Source organism: Centroberyx affinis, unplaced genomic scaffold, assembly GCF_046629955.1.
Source record: "Centroberyx affinis isolate AG114_WGS23_722 - 3 ecotype Tasmania unplaced genomic scaffold, CSIRO-AGI_Caff_v1 ptg001774l_1, whole genome shotgun sequence".
Taxonomy (NCBI): Eukaryota; Metazoa; Chordata; class Actinopteri; order Beryciformes; family Berycidae; genus Centroberyx; species Centroberyx affinis.
This window is the reverse complement of record NW_027280167.1, coordinates 174,233-190,000: the sequence shown is the minus strand read 5'-3', so window position 1 is coordinate 190,000 and position 15,768 is coordinate 174,233. Positions and strand designations below refer to the sequence as shown.

Genomic DNA, 15,768 nt, shown 5'->3' with positions numbered 1-15,768 from the left:
CAGACTCACCTGAACTCCACTTCTCGCCCCACCTGCAGATGTTGTATCCCACAACATCTCAGCCAAATGAGTTCCAGTCCCCATCATCAATCTCCACAACAATGCTGTAGGCTAATGGGACGGCTGACCCCGCCGCCTTGAAACCTCCCGCTCAGCAGATTTGCCCTGGAATTTCCATGCTTTTCAGTCATTGGAACATTTCACTGATTGGAACGACTTCCCTTCCTGGGCACTTTGGATTAAGGAGGCTGGACTGTATTTCCAGTCGGTGGAATTAAACCACATACTTATTATAACTTTCTGGTGTTAAGTAGAAAAAATGCCCCTCTTTGATTAACACCTCTAGGTGCTGTGCTGATTTTTTTTTCTTGTATGAAAATCAATTTTCTGCAGGTTCACGGACATGTGGTATTGTATTTAGAGAAGTAATTGGCGTGGTGAATTATTCCAATAATTAATTCATAATTCATAATTCATAGAACAAAGAAAGGTGTCGAGAAAAGTACTGTTTTAAAAGCAGAATTACATGGTGTCAGTATCAAAACGTTTCCAGCAGCGCCCAGAAGGATTAACACAAAACGGCTTTAGATTGGAGCTGTGATTCGAGTCGGTTTAAATCAAAGGGTTTTCCTCTATCGGCCTCGTATCGCAAGCCCTTTGTTATCAAGAACACAGTCGAATATTTTTTTTACAACAACCTGAGATTTTCCAACCTCTATACCGGCCGGACGTAATGAGCAAGCCCTGCACCGCTGCCAAAATATGTTCCATTGATTGTGGTTAGCCGGATTAGACGGATTTCCTTGTCGATGGAGGCAACCGAAACACTTTAAAAACGGCGAACGAGGCCGCACAGGGCACCGGGAAGCGCACATGCGAACACGCCGCGCGCTTTCCTTCTGAATTCTTTTTGTTTTTTGAAATACGATACGGAGATCATATTTCAAATAGTCCAAATACTGTTACATCTTTCTGCCTAATGGCCTCCAATCCCGAGGGGGCTGGATTAAAGAGCTGCTTCTTCTGCGCCCGCTTTCTGTGCCATGGAGGCAATGGAGGCTGGGGCTTGTTAACTGTCTGTGATGGAGCGCTCTGTGTGTGTGTGTGTGTGTGTGTGTGTGTGCACATGGGTGTGTTTGTGCCCTGCAAACATTTGTCCATCTTAAGTCATTCAGTCCTAAATCAAATTTTTCTTAAAACAAGAGGTACATTCAGCCAGTGAGGGTGAGACAATTCCACTTGGTCCCACTGCTGTTTCACTTGTTTCAGGAACTTTCTAGAAAACAAGATATCAACAATAAAGCAATAAAGCAGATCACTCCATGACTATCAAGAAAACACCACTTGATTCAGTTCATTTGCATTTGAAACAAGTGGAATTATCTCTCCCCAAAGGCACTCGTTTGAAGGAAAAAAATTAAAACTCCATACTAAATAGATGTCTTGTTGTAATGGATATTTTTTGAAGTGTGTGTGTGTGTGTGTGTGGTGGCAGCAGGCTGGCCGAGCCTGACCGCCGCGCTGGGATTCACGCTGAGAGCAACACGCTGAGCCTCATCAGAACGTGTGGTGGCGTCTGCGTAGGCGTGTAGAGACTGGCCAAACCACGGCTCCTCCATCTCCCCCTCTCTCTCTCTCTCTCTCTCTCTCTCTCTGTTCTTCACGCTTTGTTTTCTGAGCCTTTTCCTTTTTTCCCTCCTCTGTGTTCTCCCACACTCTCTCCGCCTCTGTTCCCCTCACTCTTCTCCTTTCTCTCACTCGTTGCCTCTCTCTCTGTCTCTCTCTCCTCCACCTCTCTTCTGTCTCTCTCTCTCGCTCTCCTCCCACTCTCTCTCCTTCTGCCTTGCTCTCCTCTCCCTTCCATTCACTTCAGTTCATTTAGCCTTTATTTAATCAAGTAGTCTCATTGAGATCGCTTCATCCGGAGAGACCGAGAAACAAACAACATTCATAAAATTGACCAAAAAAAACACACAATACAAATCAGCACTGTGATCTTTGTTTTGACTGGGAACTGATCATTTCACTTCCGATACATCTGGTTGATTTTGTGTTTACATAATCAGCTTGTTAGCTAGCTAAACTATAGTCGTGTACAACAATCACTGTCCTATTGTTAACACGTCTGATTTGCACACTTGCTAATGACGGGATAGGCAACCGTGTGCCATGGAAGGAATCTGCAGGTTTTTGTCCCAGCCAAACACTACAGCAGATTATTTCACTGATAACACACCTGCCACCAGAGGGGGAACTAATCAGTGAAATCACCTGCTGTGGTGTTTGGCTGGAACGGAAGTCTGCAGACCCCGCCTCCATCGCACATCGTCTATCCCTGAGCCAACGTGGCTAGTAGCAGCTAGCATTAGCAGTAGCTAGTAGTTGCATGTTAGCATTAATGTCAGCTGCTTTGCAGACTTTGCCTGCTGGCTAGTTAGCAAGCTAACAAAACCAGGAACCAGCTGTTTGTTCAGGTTAATGGGCCGACTCTTTTCAGTCCAGAACTTTGAGTGCTTTCCTGTAGAACCGGGGCATTCAGCCGTGTGCCACGGAGGCCGAGAGTGTGCCGGTTTTCATTCCAGCCAAACACTCCAGCAGGTGATTTCACTGATTAGTTCCTCCCCTCTGGTTGAAGGTGTGCTAATCAGTGAAATCACCTGCTGTAGTGTTTGGCTGGCATGAAAACCAGCAGACTCTCAGCCCTATGGCACACGGCTGAACGCTGCTGGTGTAGAGCCTACACTACAGTAGCCTTAATATGGAAACAAATCTTCCTTATCAAACTATTGACTTCATAATGAATTGACTTGCATCCACACTACAACAATCTTTCAGGTAGCTCTCTTTTTCTTACCTGTTGTTACATATTTAGCCGTTATTTGCACACAGCCACGACGCCACTGGGCCTCCATGATTGTGCCAGCTGTGGTTGCTAGGAGACTGGTGATGTAACCACAAAGCCTCTCTTACGGGATTTAAACAACAGCGGAGATGTGAGGTACAGGGGTGCCTTGAACTCAGTCCAATTCAGTGGGTGCTTTACTGGCATCAGACAGGGCTTCCATACATCATCAAAGCAGAAGGCGACCAAATGAATGACATTCACTATTGAACAATAATAATCCAATAAGAACAGATTAGCTATTTGCAGTGTTATTTTTTCATTCGGCATTGTTGTCCGTTTCCTTTGATGTGTGTCACATTTTGCAACTACTGTCTATTGTCACCACATAGCGCTGTAATCCATACCTTTCATGCTTTCATTCATGCATTTCTACCTACAGTAAGATGTTCTAGTGTGTAAACTGTTGGTTGAATGTGTTAATATGACCCTTGCTTTGGTCCTGTATCGTGTAAAGCGTGATTCCCCTTGCCTCTCTGATTATGAAGGAGTTGGATGGTCTATCTAAACATGGTGAAAGTATCAAAACACACGGTTGCCAACTAAATCCACACAATCCATATTAGAAAGCAAGCCTCTAAACGAGCCGCTTGGACTTCCGTAACTTTGTGGCGTCACAAAGGTTCGCTCATTATCATTTTTGTAAGAAATAAACTAACAAAGTGTTTTTGTCAAAGCGGTTGAGCGGTTGTCATTGTTTATTAACCAAAGAGTTTTCCCTACCAGTAGATGCCAGGCCGCGTTGTCTCACGTTTCACTCTTGAAACGGTTAGCCAATCGGAACAGAGGGGTCGTTAATATTAATGAGCCTTAAAGGCACAGTGACAGAAATAGCCTGTTCTTGGTAAGGCTCAGAGAGATGCTGGAAAAGGAATGTGTAAAAATGGATTGAGAGTGTTTTTAGTACATGACACCACACCACGGTTTTTAATGGACCTCAAGACACAAAATAAAACACTGGAAAGTGGAGAATATGGGTCCTTTAATATTATATGTAGCTGTGCCCTGCTACTATTTGCTGCTGCAACGGTTCACTTCCCTCACATGGATCATTAAAGTGTCATCTTAAAAATATGGAACTTTTTGAAGACTGGGAATATTGTTAAAATCGGGGTGTATTTTACTTATTTTAGTAACAGTAAGTCACTCTTGTGTCTTCATATCTCTCAGTGTTGTAAGAAGTGAGATTCTGTCAGGCCTCCCTGGGTTGCCAGGTCTGCTTCTATGTCCAGCTTTTGTCCCCTGAGTCTATACATTGTCAGTGATTTTCCTCAGTTTTCTGTCAGTCGTTTCTCTCTCTCCTCCCTCTGCTTCATCTCGCTCTCTCTCACTCTCTCTCTCTCTCTCTGCAGATGTGATCCACACGGTGGGGCCGATAGCGATGGGAGGCGTGGGGGAAGAGGAGAGGGCGGCTCTGAGGTCATGCTACAGGAACAGCCTGGAGACGGCCGCCACTTCCCACAATGCCGCACGCTCCGTGGTGAGACCGGAGGGACGGGATCGAGGGGATAACGGGGGGAGAGGAGGAGGAGGAAGAGAGGGAACTCAGAGATAAGGAAAGAAGTGAGACAGGAGAGGGAGGAGAGAGCAAAGGAGTGCAGGAAACTGGAAGGAGGAAGAAAGAAAGACAGGAAGAAATGAAGGGAAGGAGGAAGGAAGGAAAGAAGCCAGACAGGAAAAAAGAAAGCAAAGAGGGAAGGCAGACTGAGAGGACGGAAGGTAGAAAAAGAAAGAAAAAGCGAAAAGATGTTTGCTTGTAGCAGAGAGAGGTGAGGCGAGGAGAAAAGTCATCATGACAGGAGTGTTCTGCAGAAAGAGAGCAGAGAGAGAGAGAGAGGGAGTGAGATGGAAGGAGGGAGGAGAGGGGAGCTGGAGGGAGGAGTGGTAACTCTGAGCTGTAAGGAGGTTTTATGAAGCACACCAGGCAGGAGGCTTCACAGCTGAACAAGGTGTTGGAGCAAAGAAAAATATCAAAACGAACACGAACACAAAAAAGTCAGAGGTGCAGAAACACAGTGATACGGAGGCTAAGATGAATGCGTCTAAAGAAATATTCAGAAGTAAATTCAAAAGCCATATTACAGCAGTCATTTGTTACAGCGTTTGTTTATTACTTCTCTGTTACACCCCCAAACTCTTCTCTTACCTCCAAAAATCAGGATAACTCAGTTTCCTCTCCTGTGAATGATCAGGAAAAGCAAGTAGTGTTCATGTCCAATGTTCTTGTTGTGTTTTTGGTCAGTAAATTCATAGTAGTGGGAATATTCCAGCAGGAAAAATTCAGCTTTCACTCAACTTTCATTCAACAGAGAGGACAACAAAAACAAATCGGGGGATGGAGGTTGGATGTAGTTTCTGGGTAATGATTCTGATTTAATTAATACTGAAAATGTAATACTATTATTGCAAAGTGTTACCACCAGGGATGTAGTGGAGGGTACACCCACCTAAACTCAGTTTTTTATTTGTGGAATAGTGTTTACCTACTTTTTATAGTCTAACATAAATCTTGACGACTTAAATTCATAGTTTATGTTGTAGCAAGTATTATCAAACTGATGTTAGATACTGGGTGTCCACATTTAGGAGGGGGGATGGTCCTGTATGGTCCCTAATGGAAGAGCTTTCATGCCAACCAATGTCTCCAGTGGCCTTAGTGTGCGCTCCTCTTCCTCTGAGCAAACGTTTTTGCACAAACAACCTGATTGTAAAATGCTCACTGAAGATTTGGACACAGTTTAGACTTCACTTTAAACACAAACAGGCTATTGCATGCATGCCTATCACTTCTAATCCGCTGTTTCCCCCTTCACTCATAGACTCAGCGTTTCGTGTCTGGTTTCAGGCAGGTTTGAAATGTGTAGGAGATCTATTCCATAATAATGTGTTTGCCCCCTTTGAGCATTTAGTAAGAACGTACAATGTCCCTCAGTCACATTTCTTCAGATATCTCCAAATCCGAGATTTCATACGTCATAACTTCTTATCTTTTCCATCTCTCCTACCTTCGTGCTGTATCGTAGAATGCCTGGATATGAATCCATATTTAAGAGGACGAATCTCTAGACTGTATGACATCTTTCAAGACATGGGAAAGCCCTCACTTGACCGCTTAAAAGCTTCTTGGGAGGAGGAATTCAGGGGAGAGATATCTGATTGGGCCTGGCACTCTGCTATTATATCGATACACTCATCCTCTATTTGTATCCGCCATGGCCTGCTACAATTCAAAGTCTTTCACCGCTTACACCTTTGTAGAAGTAGACTTGCCAAGCTGTATCCGGACGTTGACCCAACGTGTGTGAGATGCCATCAGGCCCCTGCTACTCCTTTCCATATGTTTTGGTCATGCTGGGGTCATTTTGGTCCTCCATTTTTAGGACGTTCTCTCACATGTGTGGAAAAGATATCACTCCAGACCCTATTACTGGCATCTTCGGGACTGCCCCGGAAAGTGTTTCCTGACTCCCAACCAGAGGCTATAGCCGTCTCGTCTCTCCTAGCCCGACGCCTCATCCTCCTTAAATGGAAATCAACAGCACCCCCATCTCACACACAATGGGTTAGGGATGTCATGTCTCACCTCAAGCTGGAGAAGTTTGCCTCTAGCAAAGCTAGTTTGCCTCTACCTCTGAGAATATGGTCTAGAAAGCATAAATGAATGCTGTTTTGTGAAAATATATGTTGATCACCAGCTGGAGGTCATAGGAGATCTAAATTACTAGTACCTCCCTGCTGCTGTATAGTGTTTAATAATGTAGGTATGGCATAGGAAAAAGAAAAGGCCCTTTATTCTGGGCTCTGGACCTAAAGGAGACGCGCCAGTGAAGGATGATTGAAACTTTGGCCTTTAAACAGTCTGTGAAGCCGGGGAGGGAAATAAGGAGAGCGCAGGAGACGCAAGATTTAGATTCGTAGACCGAGAGAACGCCGCCGAAACAATCAGGAGGAAGAGATGGATTTCTGTGCATCAGGGTGAGAGAGAGAGAGAAAGAGACGAGGCAGGAGGAAGCAGGCTGTTATGTGATCAGCAACAGATTGTAACCATTTGTTTGTCATCTTAACTCTGCAGGCTTTCCCTTGCATCTCTACTGGAATCTACGGTCAGTGTCTGTGTTTGTGTGTGTGTGTGTGTGTGTGTCTCCTCCTAACACCCAGAACAAATAAGAACAAATAACCGCTGTTTTTACTTCTGGTGAATGATGTGTGTGTGTGTGTGTGTGTGTGTACACTTGCACGCAAGCCCTGCCGTTGGATGAAAACCTTGTATCTCCGGTTTTCCATGATTTTCATGGTTTTACTTCAAAGTAAAGTTTGAGTAGAGCAGCCATGACCTTCGACACCATGAAAACAATGCCAAATCCATTTATACATAATTAATTGTCTTCAAGTATAATAATAATAATAATAATAGTCGAATAATAGTCTTCAATCTGAAAATAACTACGTTTTTTCAAAATTTTTTTTTTTTTTTTTTGTTTATTTCTAGAGATCTGTTTTCATCTGACAGCAACAATATGTCAGCGTCTGTGAACACATGCTGCACATGCTGTTCGCGCTTTCCGCCGCACGCCTATTTGTTTCCAGTATCAGCCGCTCTCGAGCGTGGGGCCGCTCCGCGCCGCTCGCCGCCATTATCTCCCCCGGCCCAGAGGTGGCTCTCAGATTAAGGTCTCGGATTAGGACCGGAAGATTAAGATAGATTAGGCCAGAGATGGTGTCAGATGGAGTGTAATCCCCACGTCGCGCTGGCAGGAGAGAGAGTTAAGCACAGCACTGTAACACTCCCCTCCGGGCGGGGGGGGGGCGGGTTTCCACACTTTGCTCCCGTTGCTAGAGAGAGGGAAAAGGGCGAAAGCCGTAATCGACCCGGGGCGTTATCGACGTCTTCCTCCTCCTGTTCCTTCCACTCCCTCTGTCTCTAGTCTTTCCTCTTAGAGCGTGTAGCTGGGTGGAGTAGAGGAGTGAATGATAAATTGCAGCATTATTTCAGGGTGTGAATCGTTACGTTAATCGCGCCCGCTTTTCGTAGCGATTCGGCGGCCTGGAGGAAGCGTCCGTTGAAAAAAAGTATAAAAAACCCATAATCACCCAGTGTGTATTTGTTTCGGATCATTTTTCCAGCGTCAGGGAAAAAGGCCTCCGCCGCCCAGCCGGAATGCACGAAGACGTCGCTCGTTTTTCCACCGTCTGCCTCTTTGCCGCCGTAAAACCAACAAGTGTGTTGTTTCTGTACCGCACTGGAGCAGGCGTGTCAAGATGAGAGGGAGCGGGCGGCAGAGCGAGCGAGCCGCGAGAAAGCAGAACAGCGTCAGAGCGTTAGTACAGTGGAAAGAAGAACAGATACCTGTCTGGGAGGAAAAAGAAAAAAAACAAAAACCAATGCAGACAGCGACCTAACCCAAACACAGATCTGTCACTGCACCTGTTCCTGCAAATTGTGTGTATATTTTTTTGACACTCTGTGTGTGTGTGTGTGTGTGTGTGTGTGTGTGTATGTGTAGGATACCCACCTGAGCAGGCCGTACACGAGGCGTTAGCAACTGTGAGGGAATATCTGGATGAACATCATGACAAGGTGCGTGTGTGTGCAAGCGTGTGTGTGTGTGTGTGTGTGTGTGTATTTGTGTTTGTGTCTGCATGATTGGCAATTTTTCCCTACCATTTCCTCTAGGTATTCTTCCTTTCACAGCTGTTGTTTTTGTTTTCTGGTGAGAGCGAGGAGAAGGGTGTATAGAGACAACGCGCACACGCACACCGACACACACACACACACACACACACACACACACACGAGTTCTGGCTCACACGCTCATGGCCAAGTCTGCGTTTTAATTGGCTCCTTGCGGGACTAAAGCCGACTAACACAAACACACACACGCACATGCACACACGCGCACACACACACACGCTTTCTCTCCGGAGAAACGGCGAGCTGAGAAAAGACAAAATGATGGAATAGATGACTGGAGGGGAGGGAAGGGACGGAGGGGAGCGGGGGGGGTGATGGGAGTTGAGATTGGAACAAAGAGGAAACTTTCCAATCAGTCGTTTGCATGGCCGACAATCTCCTCCTCCTCCTCCTCCTCCTCCGCCTCTTTAACCGCCTCCCACTCTCTCTTTCACGCTGTCTTTCTTTCTGTGTCTCTTTTTTGGTCCTACTGTCATTTCATACTTGGCTTTCTTTCATTCCTTCTTCCTTTCTTTCTGTCTGTCTCTCTCTCTCTCTCTCTCTCTCCTCCTCCTCTCCCTAACTACTGCGCTGTATCACCTCCCAGAGAGAGTGTTGACGATGTTATTGTTAGCATTGGCGTCTCCAGAGTCTCTGTAGCAATACCAGTCAACTGATGCCGTCAGCTCCACTGATCTCACCACTTAACATTATATATGGTGCTGTGGAGGACCAGTCAACGGCCCTTAAAAGCTGGAAAGAGAGCCAAACCAACAAGCCGTCCATTTCCATCCTGATGCTCCCCACAAATAGTTCCGCTGTGTGTTGTCAAGAAAACGATTTCACTGCGAGCAAATGAGATGGCACGCATATGTAAGAAGTATAAATGCTTGTTAAATGAAATTGGGTAAATTGTTTCATTGAACCCCTGAATTTTTTTTTTTTTTTACAGTGTATATTCATGTGTTGTTCATGAAGGTTTGTTCTGGGTATTGCTGCTGTGAAAAGAAAATGAAATTGAAAATTTCAGACGCATTAAGAAAACTGGTTCAGGGCACAAGGCAATGAGCCAACATTCCATATCAAGTCTAACAATAAAAAAACAATATTAATTTGCACAGCACATTTCAAAACAAAGTTACAGAGTGCTACGAGGAAACTAATAAATCAAGCGGTACTTAAGGCCACTGATACATTTCAAATGGTAATTGTGACACAAATTACATTCATAGACTACCAGACGTTTTTGAGAAAACTGGTGACAATTTAAAATGAACTATACAGCAATTATGTTACACAAATGTTTATTAATAGGCCTATTAAAGGGACTTAATGAGATAACATTCTGCTGATATCTCCTTGACGACGGGTCACTGATTGCCAGTGGACCATACAAGACGGCAGAAATAAACTAGCCGGTTTTCTATTTGAGAAGAGAGTGTTTACTGAGATGACATTTCCCTAAAAGACCTGCAGTTCTGAGAGAGCCAATTACGTCTGCTTGATGTTATTGTTAGCTTTAGCATCTCCAGGGTCTCTGCTGCAACAGTGTCAGAATGAGCTCCCCACCGCTACCGCTTTCCGGAGGCCATTTTGCATCTCCTCCTAGTAAGTGTTTGCTTTAATTTGAATAGGGGGGCTGCAAAATGGCGCGAGCGAAAGCGACCGCGTGTGGAACACAGACATTTCGAGCCCCTCGCCCAGAGGATGCAGTTACTTACCGCACATTTCCATATCCTCCATATTAGCCTCCGCTCGGATTCTGGCGAGCGAGGGTAATTGTGCACGAGCCAGGACTGAAAAATATGGGCCGCGGGCGAGCAGGCTGGTGAAATCTCCGTCCTTGAAAGCAATGAGACTAAAACTCCCACACCGAGCAGAAACTGATGGAAACCGTCGGGCTATAAATTGCACTGCTTCACCCAAAAATGAGAAATCGAAACCTTGGAAGAGGCATTAGCTGAAACCGCGGGACGGGGGCTGGTAATGATGTTTGATACGTCAAAGTCTGGGAAATAAGAAGACGCAGTACAGCCTCTCCCTGGATGCAGCCTGTATGCAGCTAGCTTTCAGCATTACATACTGTATGTGTAGATACAAAAGATAATGTAAGTGTTATAGACTGCAAGGGAAAAAGTACAGAGCATAAAGATTGTTTACCGTCGTAAAACAGCTGCACTTACTCGGTCAGTGTCTTAATATTACTAGAAAGCCATTATGTTTATGGCTTCGTATTTGTGTGCAGTGTGTGTGTGTGTGTGTGTGGTGAGTAGAGCTCACTAAAGTGCCATGAGTCTGGACTCAGCTGAACAGTGCAGCTCACACAGTAATGAGGGGACCGAGGGCCTTGTGCCAAACAAAACACACACACACACACACACACACACACACACACACACGCGCACAGTGAAAGGCTCAGGGACATACACAAAAACACAGAAATTTCTCTAACATGCACTCGCACACACACATAGAACTGCTTAGAGACATACACAGGAGCTCTGTTTCTTTCTTTCACACACACACACACACACACACACACACACATTTTCTCTGGCCGTCTGCAGCACTAGGCCCCTATCTTTCAGTGTAATAAGCTCTGTGTTGTGGAGTGATCATATTAGGGAGCTAATAGGGGAGTAATGGACTGATCGCTGCATTCTCCAGATATCGCTGCCTCATAGTGGCCCTCAATGTCACACACTGTTACATTGTTCCCCCCCCACTGTTGTTCAATTCACCGTTATTGCATATGCTTGTAATAAAGGTCGTTTTTTGTGTGCTGTGTGTGTGTGTGTGTGTGTGTGTATCAGTTGGACAGAGTCATTTTCTGCGTGTTCTTGCCAATGGATAAGGAGCTGTATCTGAAGACCCTCCCGCTCTACTTCCCTGGCGGTGAGTATACACACACACACACACACACACACACTTATGCCTATATACAGTGGTGGCAGTTCAGCTCAGTTTAGTGACACGTGTACACACTGTAATTACACAAAACACATATACCCCCCCTGCACACACACACACCAACATGGTGATGTAATAACATATAGACCACATGTAATACACTATACGTTTATACATATATATTTATACACACAAACACACACAGTGGCTTGAAACACGTGTACTGTGCCAAATACATTATTCCATTTACTTACACAAAAGCATGCACACACACACACACACACACACACACACACACTGAGTGATGGGATACTCATATATATGCCGCACATTGTGTTTCTTGACACAGCCTCATCCGTAGCAACAGTACTGTTTTTGCTGGGTGTCGCTCTTATTTTGATTCTTTCTCCTGCTTGGCTCCCTTGATGCTGTTCCTCACATTAATCTACTTTATTCCAGTACAAATCTCATTGATTGATAATAGGTGTCTTTGCAGCAGTCATTTGGACTGCTGAGTTAAGGCGCTGCGCTAAATGCAAGGAGTGATATGGGGTTACAAAGTGCGTAGGATATATATGTTGGGTAAATTATGTTGTAGCTCCACTATAATTTAGGACAAGCTCTAAAAGAGCAGAATAAGCACCAAGATGTGATCTACAAAGGAAAGCTGTCTGTTACTGTGGATTTACTGCACCGCTGAACACGAGACAGCTCTCTTTCTCACTTTGCCCTCACTTTTCATTTCTGCTGAATTTATTAACAGGCATTTACCTATCCATTTTGTAAGATGCAATGTAAGTAGATAGTGTGAAGTATGAACCATATAACCAGCTTTAGGACACAATTAGGGCGTAGAAGATATTCAGCATATAATGTGGCTTTCTGTTATGTTATGATCCAAAAATAAAAAGGTCAGCCCAGCCACAAAAAGACATAATAGTGCTACATGTAACCCAGGAGAGACCAGTAGGCTACCGTGAGGAGTAAAGGATGTCCGTATGTGTGTGAGTGTGTGTGTGTGTGTGTGTGTTGGGTTGTGGTGGAAAATCTCCCTTATTTTCATAAGTCAGTGTTGGCAGGTTGGCATTTCAAGGACTTGGATATCTCTTAGCCAATCATCTGTGTTTTCCCTTCATCTCTGTGCCGCCCCTTTAGCCTGCTGACCAATGACAGCAACCTATTGAAGTTCAGGTAACCAGCGCAGTGTGTCACTGGGTGTAGTTTGCATCGCAGCAGATCAGCCTAGTGTGTCTGTAGCTGGGTAGTTTTAATCCCTCTGTGATGTTTGTGAGACTGGTCAAATGTAAAAGATCTATTCATAAAGGGAAACATTGACATTTGACATTTTCTTCACCCAGCGCTTGTCATGTTTTGGGAATAAATTGTCTGCATTGGCTCCCACAGGCTTTTTAGCATTCTTAGCGTTCTTCACTGAAAATAGTGGACACTCCTAGCCTTAAGCCAGTATACAATTTTTAAAGTTGCGACAAGTGCGTGGTTTAAATAATAATGAAACAAATTTCTAAATTCCAAGGTTCCCCTTTCAGTCTGCGTGTCCTGTCTCCTCACCTCCTTTTCAAAACGCATTAAAAGGAAAGTTTGCTGTCACTGTAAATTGACCTGTCTGGTTAAGTAAAAGTTTTGTAAATACTTTTTAATTTATGCAGGCTACAGTCAGTGACATGACCATTTGTTCTGATTATGCTTGTGATTGATAGTGTTATAATGCCAAGCAGTCTGGGCTTCTAAGCATGATCACTCAATTATTCAAATTAAGCATTGCTATTACAACTGGAGCCTTAACCTCTAATGTCTTGTTTTACCAGTGCTATAAATCAAACTCACCTCTCTCCTCCGAAACGCTTTGAAAGGGAGGTTTGTACTAATGTCACGAGGAGCAGGGAGAAAGTGATTGAGGCTCTGACTCTTCCAACATCTCTAACAGATTTCTTTCTTTTGTGCCACTTAGCAGAAAGTTGCTGTCCTAGCCAAACAGTGAGAAAGTTGCTGAGAAGAAGCAGTCTTACAGGATTCTCACCTCCATAAATTGTGCAGGACTGCTAATTGGGGCTAATTTGGTCAAAATCTTAATTTTATCTCAGTGATTCTGATTTAGGTCAATCCACACACATTAGGAAAGTGGGATAACTCATGTCAACTCATGTTCTCACGTTCTTCATTCTCAGTACACACTGAAAAGCTGGCTATGATGACAACTTTGGCACTTAGTTTCAACATTACAGCCTGTCCGTGTGTGTGTGCTTGTAGATGTTAAAAAGCAGGTAGCGTAACTGGGCTTTGCTCAATTCCGCCGTGCTCCATTTTAACTGAAAGGAGAGTTTCCAAGGTTTCCAGTAGCAGTAAATATTCAAAGCTGGCCAACAGGGAAATGCCTTTCAAGGTTTGAATATTTCATATAGAGTCAATATGCATTTTTAGCTCAATATCACCAAGAGATAGCAGATAAACAATATGCATGACAATTACCTGGAATTGGATATGGTCAGATGATGTTTTTCTTACCTTTGAAGCAAATCAAGGGGAGATTATAAAGGTGAAGATTATAGGGTTACGGATAAATTTATGGGGAAATTATGTTCGGATAGATTTTAAACAGTCAAAGAAATACATTGACATTTTGGCAAATAAATTATTCATCAATCAAACGTGCACCAAGAAGATTGTTATCAATATCATTCTGATATGCCAGATTATAAATCTACTTTACCAGTTTTCCGTGTGAGACTGCAGTTCCAGCTTTGCACCATGAACCATGAGTAACCATGCCGCTCTCCAGCTGAAAGAAGGTGTCTTTCCTTGCTTTTGAAATGAGGGAAACCTGTAGCGTCCACTCAGCATGTTGCGGCGTCAAACTGTGACACAGCACCGACTTTATGCCTGAGGCTCGAAATTGGTGCTTCACATCTTCACACGGGGCAGGTGGACCGGAGAGGTTATTTTCCCAAAAAATGCAGGTGTGTCCCTTTAAGAAACCTGCACTAGCTCTTGGTGTCTTTCCCCTATAATGGATGTGCAGCAGATTTTGTAGCAGCAGTGAGCGAGCAGTAGCGGTGCTTGGCTGGTAGATGGACCGGAACTGTCTGTCTGTGTGACAGAGCTGCTGCAGGCAGGCCTCCAAGTCTCCACTATAAACCTTATGTGTCTCCAACACCTGGCACGATCCGCACCGGTTGTGTGTGCGGCAGCGTGTGCGCGCGTGTTTGCACGTTTTCGAGTGTGTCAGTAGCCATGTTGGACAGAAAGTGACTAATCCTCGCTAACAGATCCCTCTGCAGCAACCAGAGACGCACCAAAAGCCAAAACACAATTAACCGCTGCATGGCCAAGGTACTTTCTCTCAGATTTTTCTCTTTTAAAAGCTTCATGTGTTTTTTTTTTTCTCTTCTCTCCCAGCTCCCACAGAGGCCACTGTCAAGAGTAAACTCTGAGCGAGTGGATTTGTCGGATTTGGTTGCTGTGGATACACACCGCTAGACTCGCTGCTCAACATACAGAATCCTCCTCCTCCTCCCCGCTGTCGACGCAGATCAAGACCTTCTTCAGCAGGAAGATAACTCCTAAATGGTTGATTGCTTTTCTGAAGTGCACTCTCGCTGAAGTTGCCCCTAGATGCTGATTTTTGGCTTAGTTCGGCTGCTTTTCCCGCTAATGGTCGAGGTTAAGAGAGGTGACGGGGGGAAGCCGAGCCCCCTCAGCGTGCTGTGATTTTGATAATTCTCGTGAAAAATGGATTGTAACTTTTAGCTGCACCGTCAATTACCTTGACCCACTTTGTCTGTCAATCAGTGGTAGCTTTGGCTCAACCCTACACGGCCCTAAGAGTCTTTTGTCCTGACCGTGCTGTTTGAATATTGGGATTCCAGTGTATGTGTGTGTGTGTGTGTGTGTGTGTGAGACAAAGAAAAAAAGCTTATTAAAACTAATCACAGAGGCTTCGGGTGTGTATGAATTGATTATTCCGCGGGATGTTTTGCGAGTCAGTGAGTCGGGGTGTCGCAGGGGACTGCTTCATATGAATATTTCCCCTCTTAGTCTAGCCTAGCGTCTTGTGTGTGTGTGTGTGTGTGTGTGTGTGTGTGTGTGTGTGTGTGAGTGAGAAAGTGAGTGAGACAGAAGGAGGCAGTGTGTTTATCTGTCAGGGATGTAATTTATCCTTTTTTTTTTTTACTTGCATGGCCCCAGGTTTTTTCGGACAAACGCAGCACCCGCTCATTTCCAACGACGACTCCTGTTCCTCCTGCCTGGCCCCCCTTTCATTTTTTTT

General features: G+C 44.6%; 1 protein-coding gene across 1 annotated transcript; it reads left to right on the top strand.

Moving 5' to 3' along the window:
* The first annotated feature begins 4,260 nt into the window (after positions 1-4,260).
* macrod1 (mono-ADP ribosylhydrolase 1) lies at positions 4,261-15,431 on the top strand. The gene is made up of 5 exons (XM_071529186.1): positions 4,261-4,382; positions 6,975-7,005; positions 8,407-8,480; positions 11,387-11,468; positions 14,898-15,431. Exons 1-5 carry the CDS (start codon positions 4,284-4,286, stop codon positions 14,930-14,932), a joined length of 321 nt encoding a protein of 106 aa, XP_071385287.1. The 5' UTR covers positions 4,261-4,283; the 3' UTR covers positions 14,933-15,431.
* Positions 15,432-15,768: the final 337 nt, after the last annotated feature.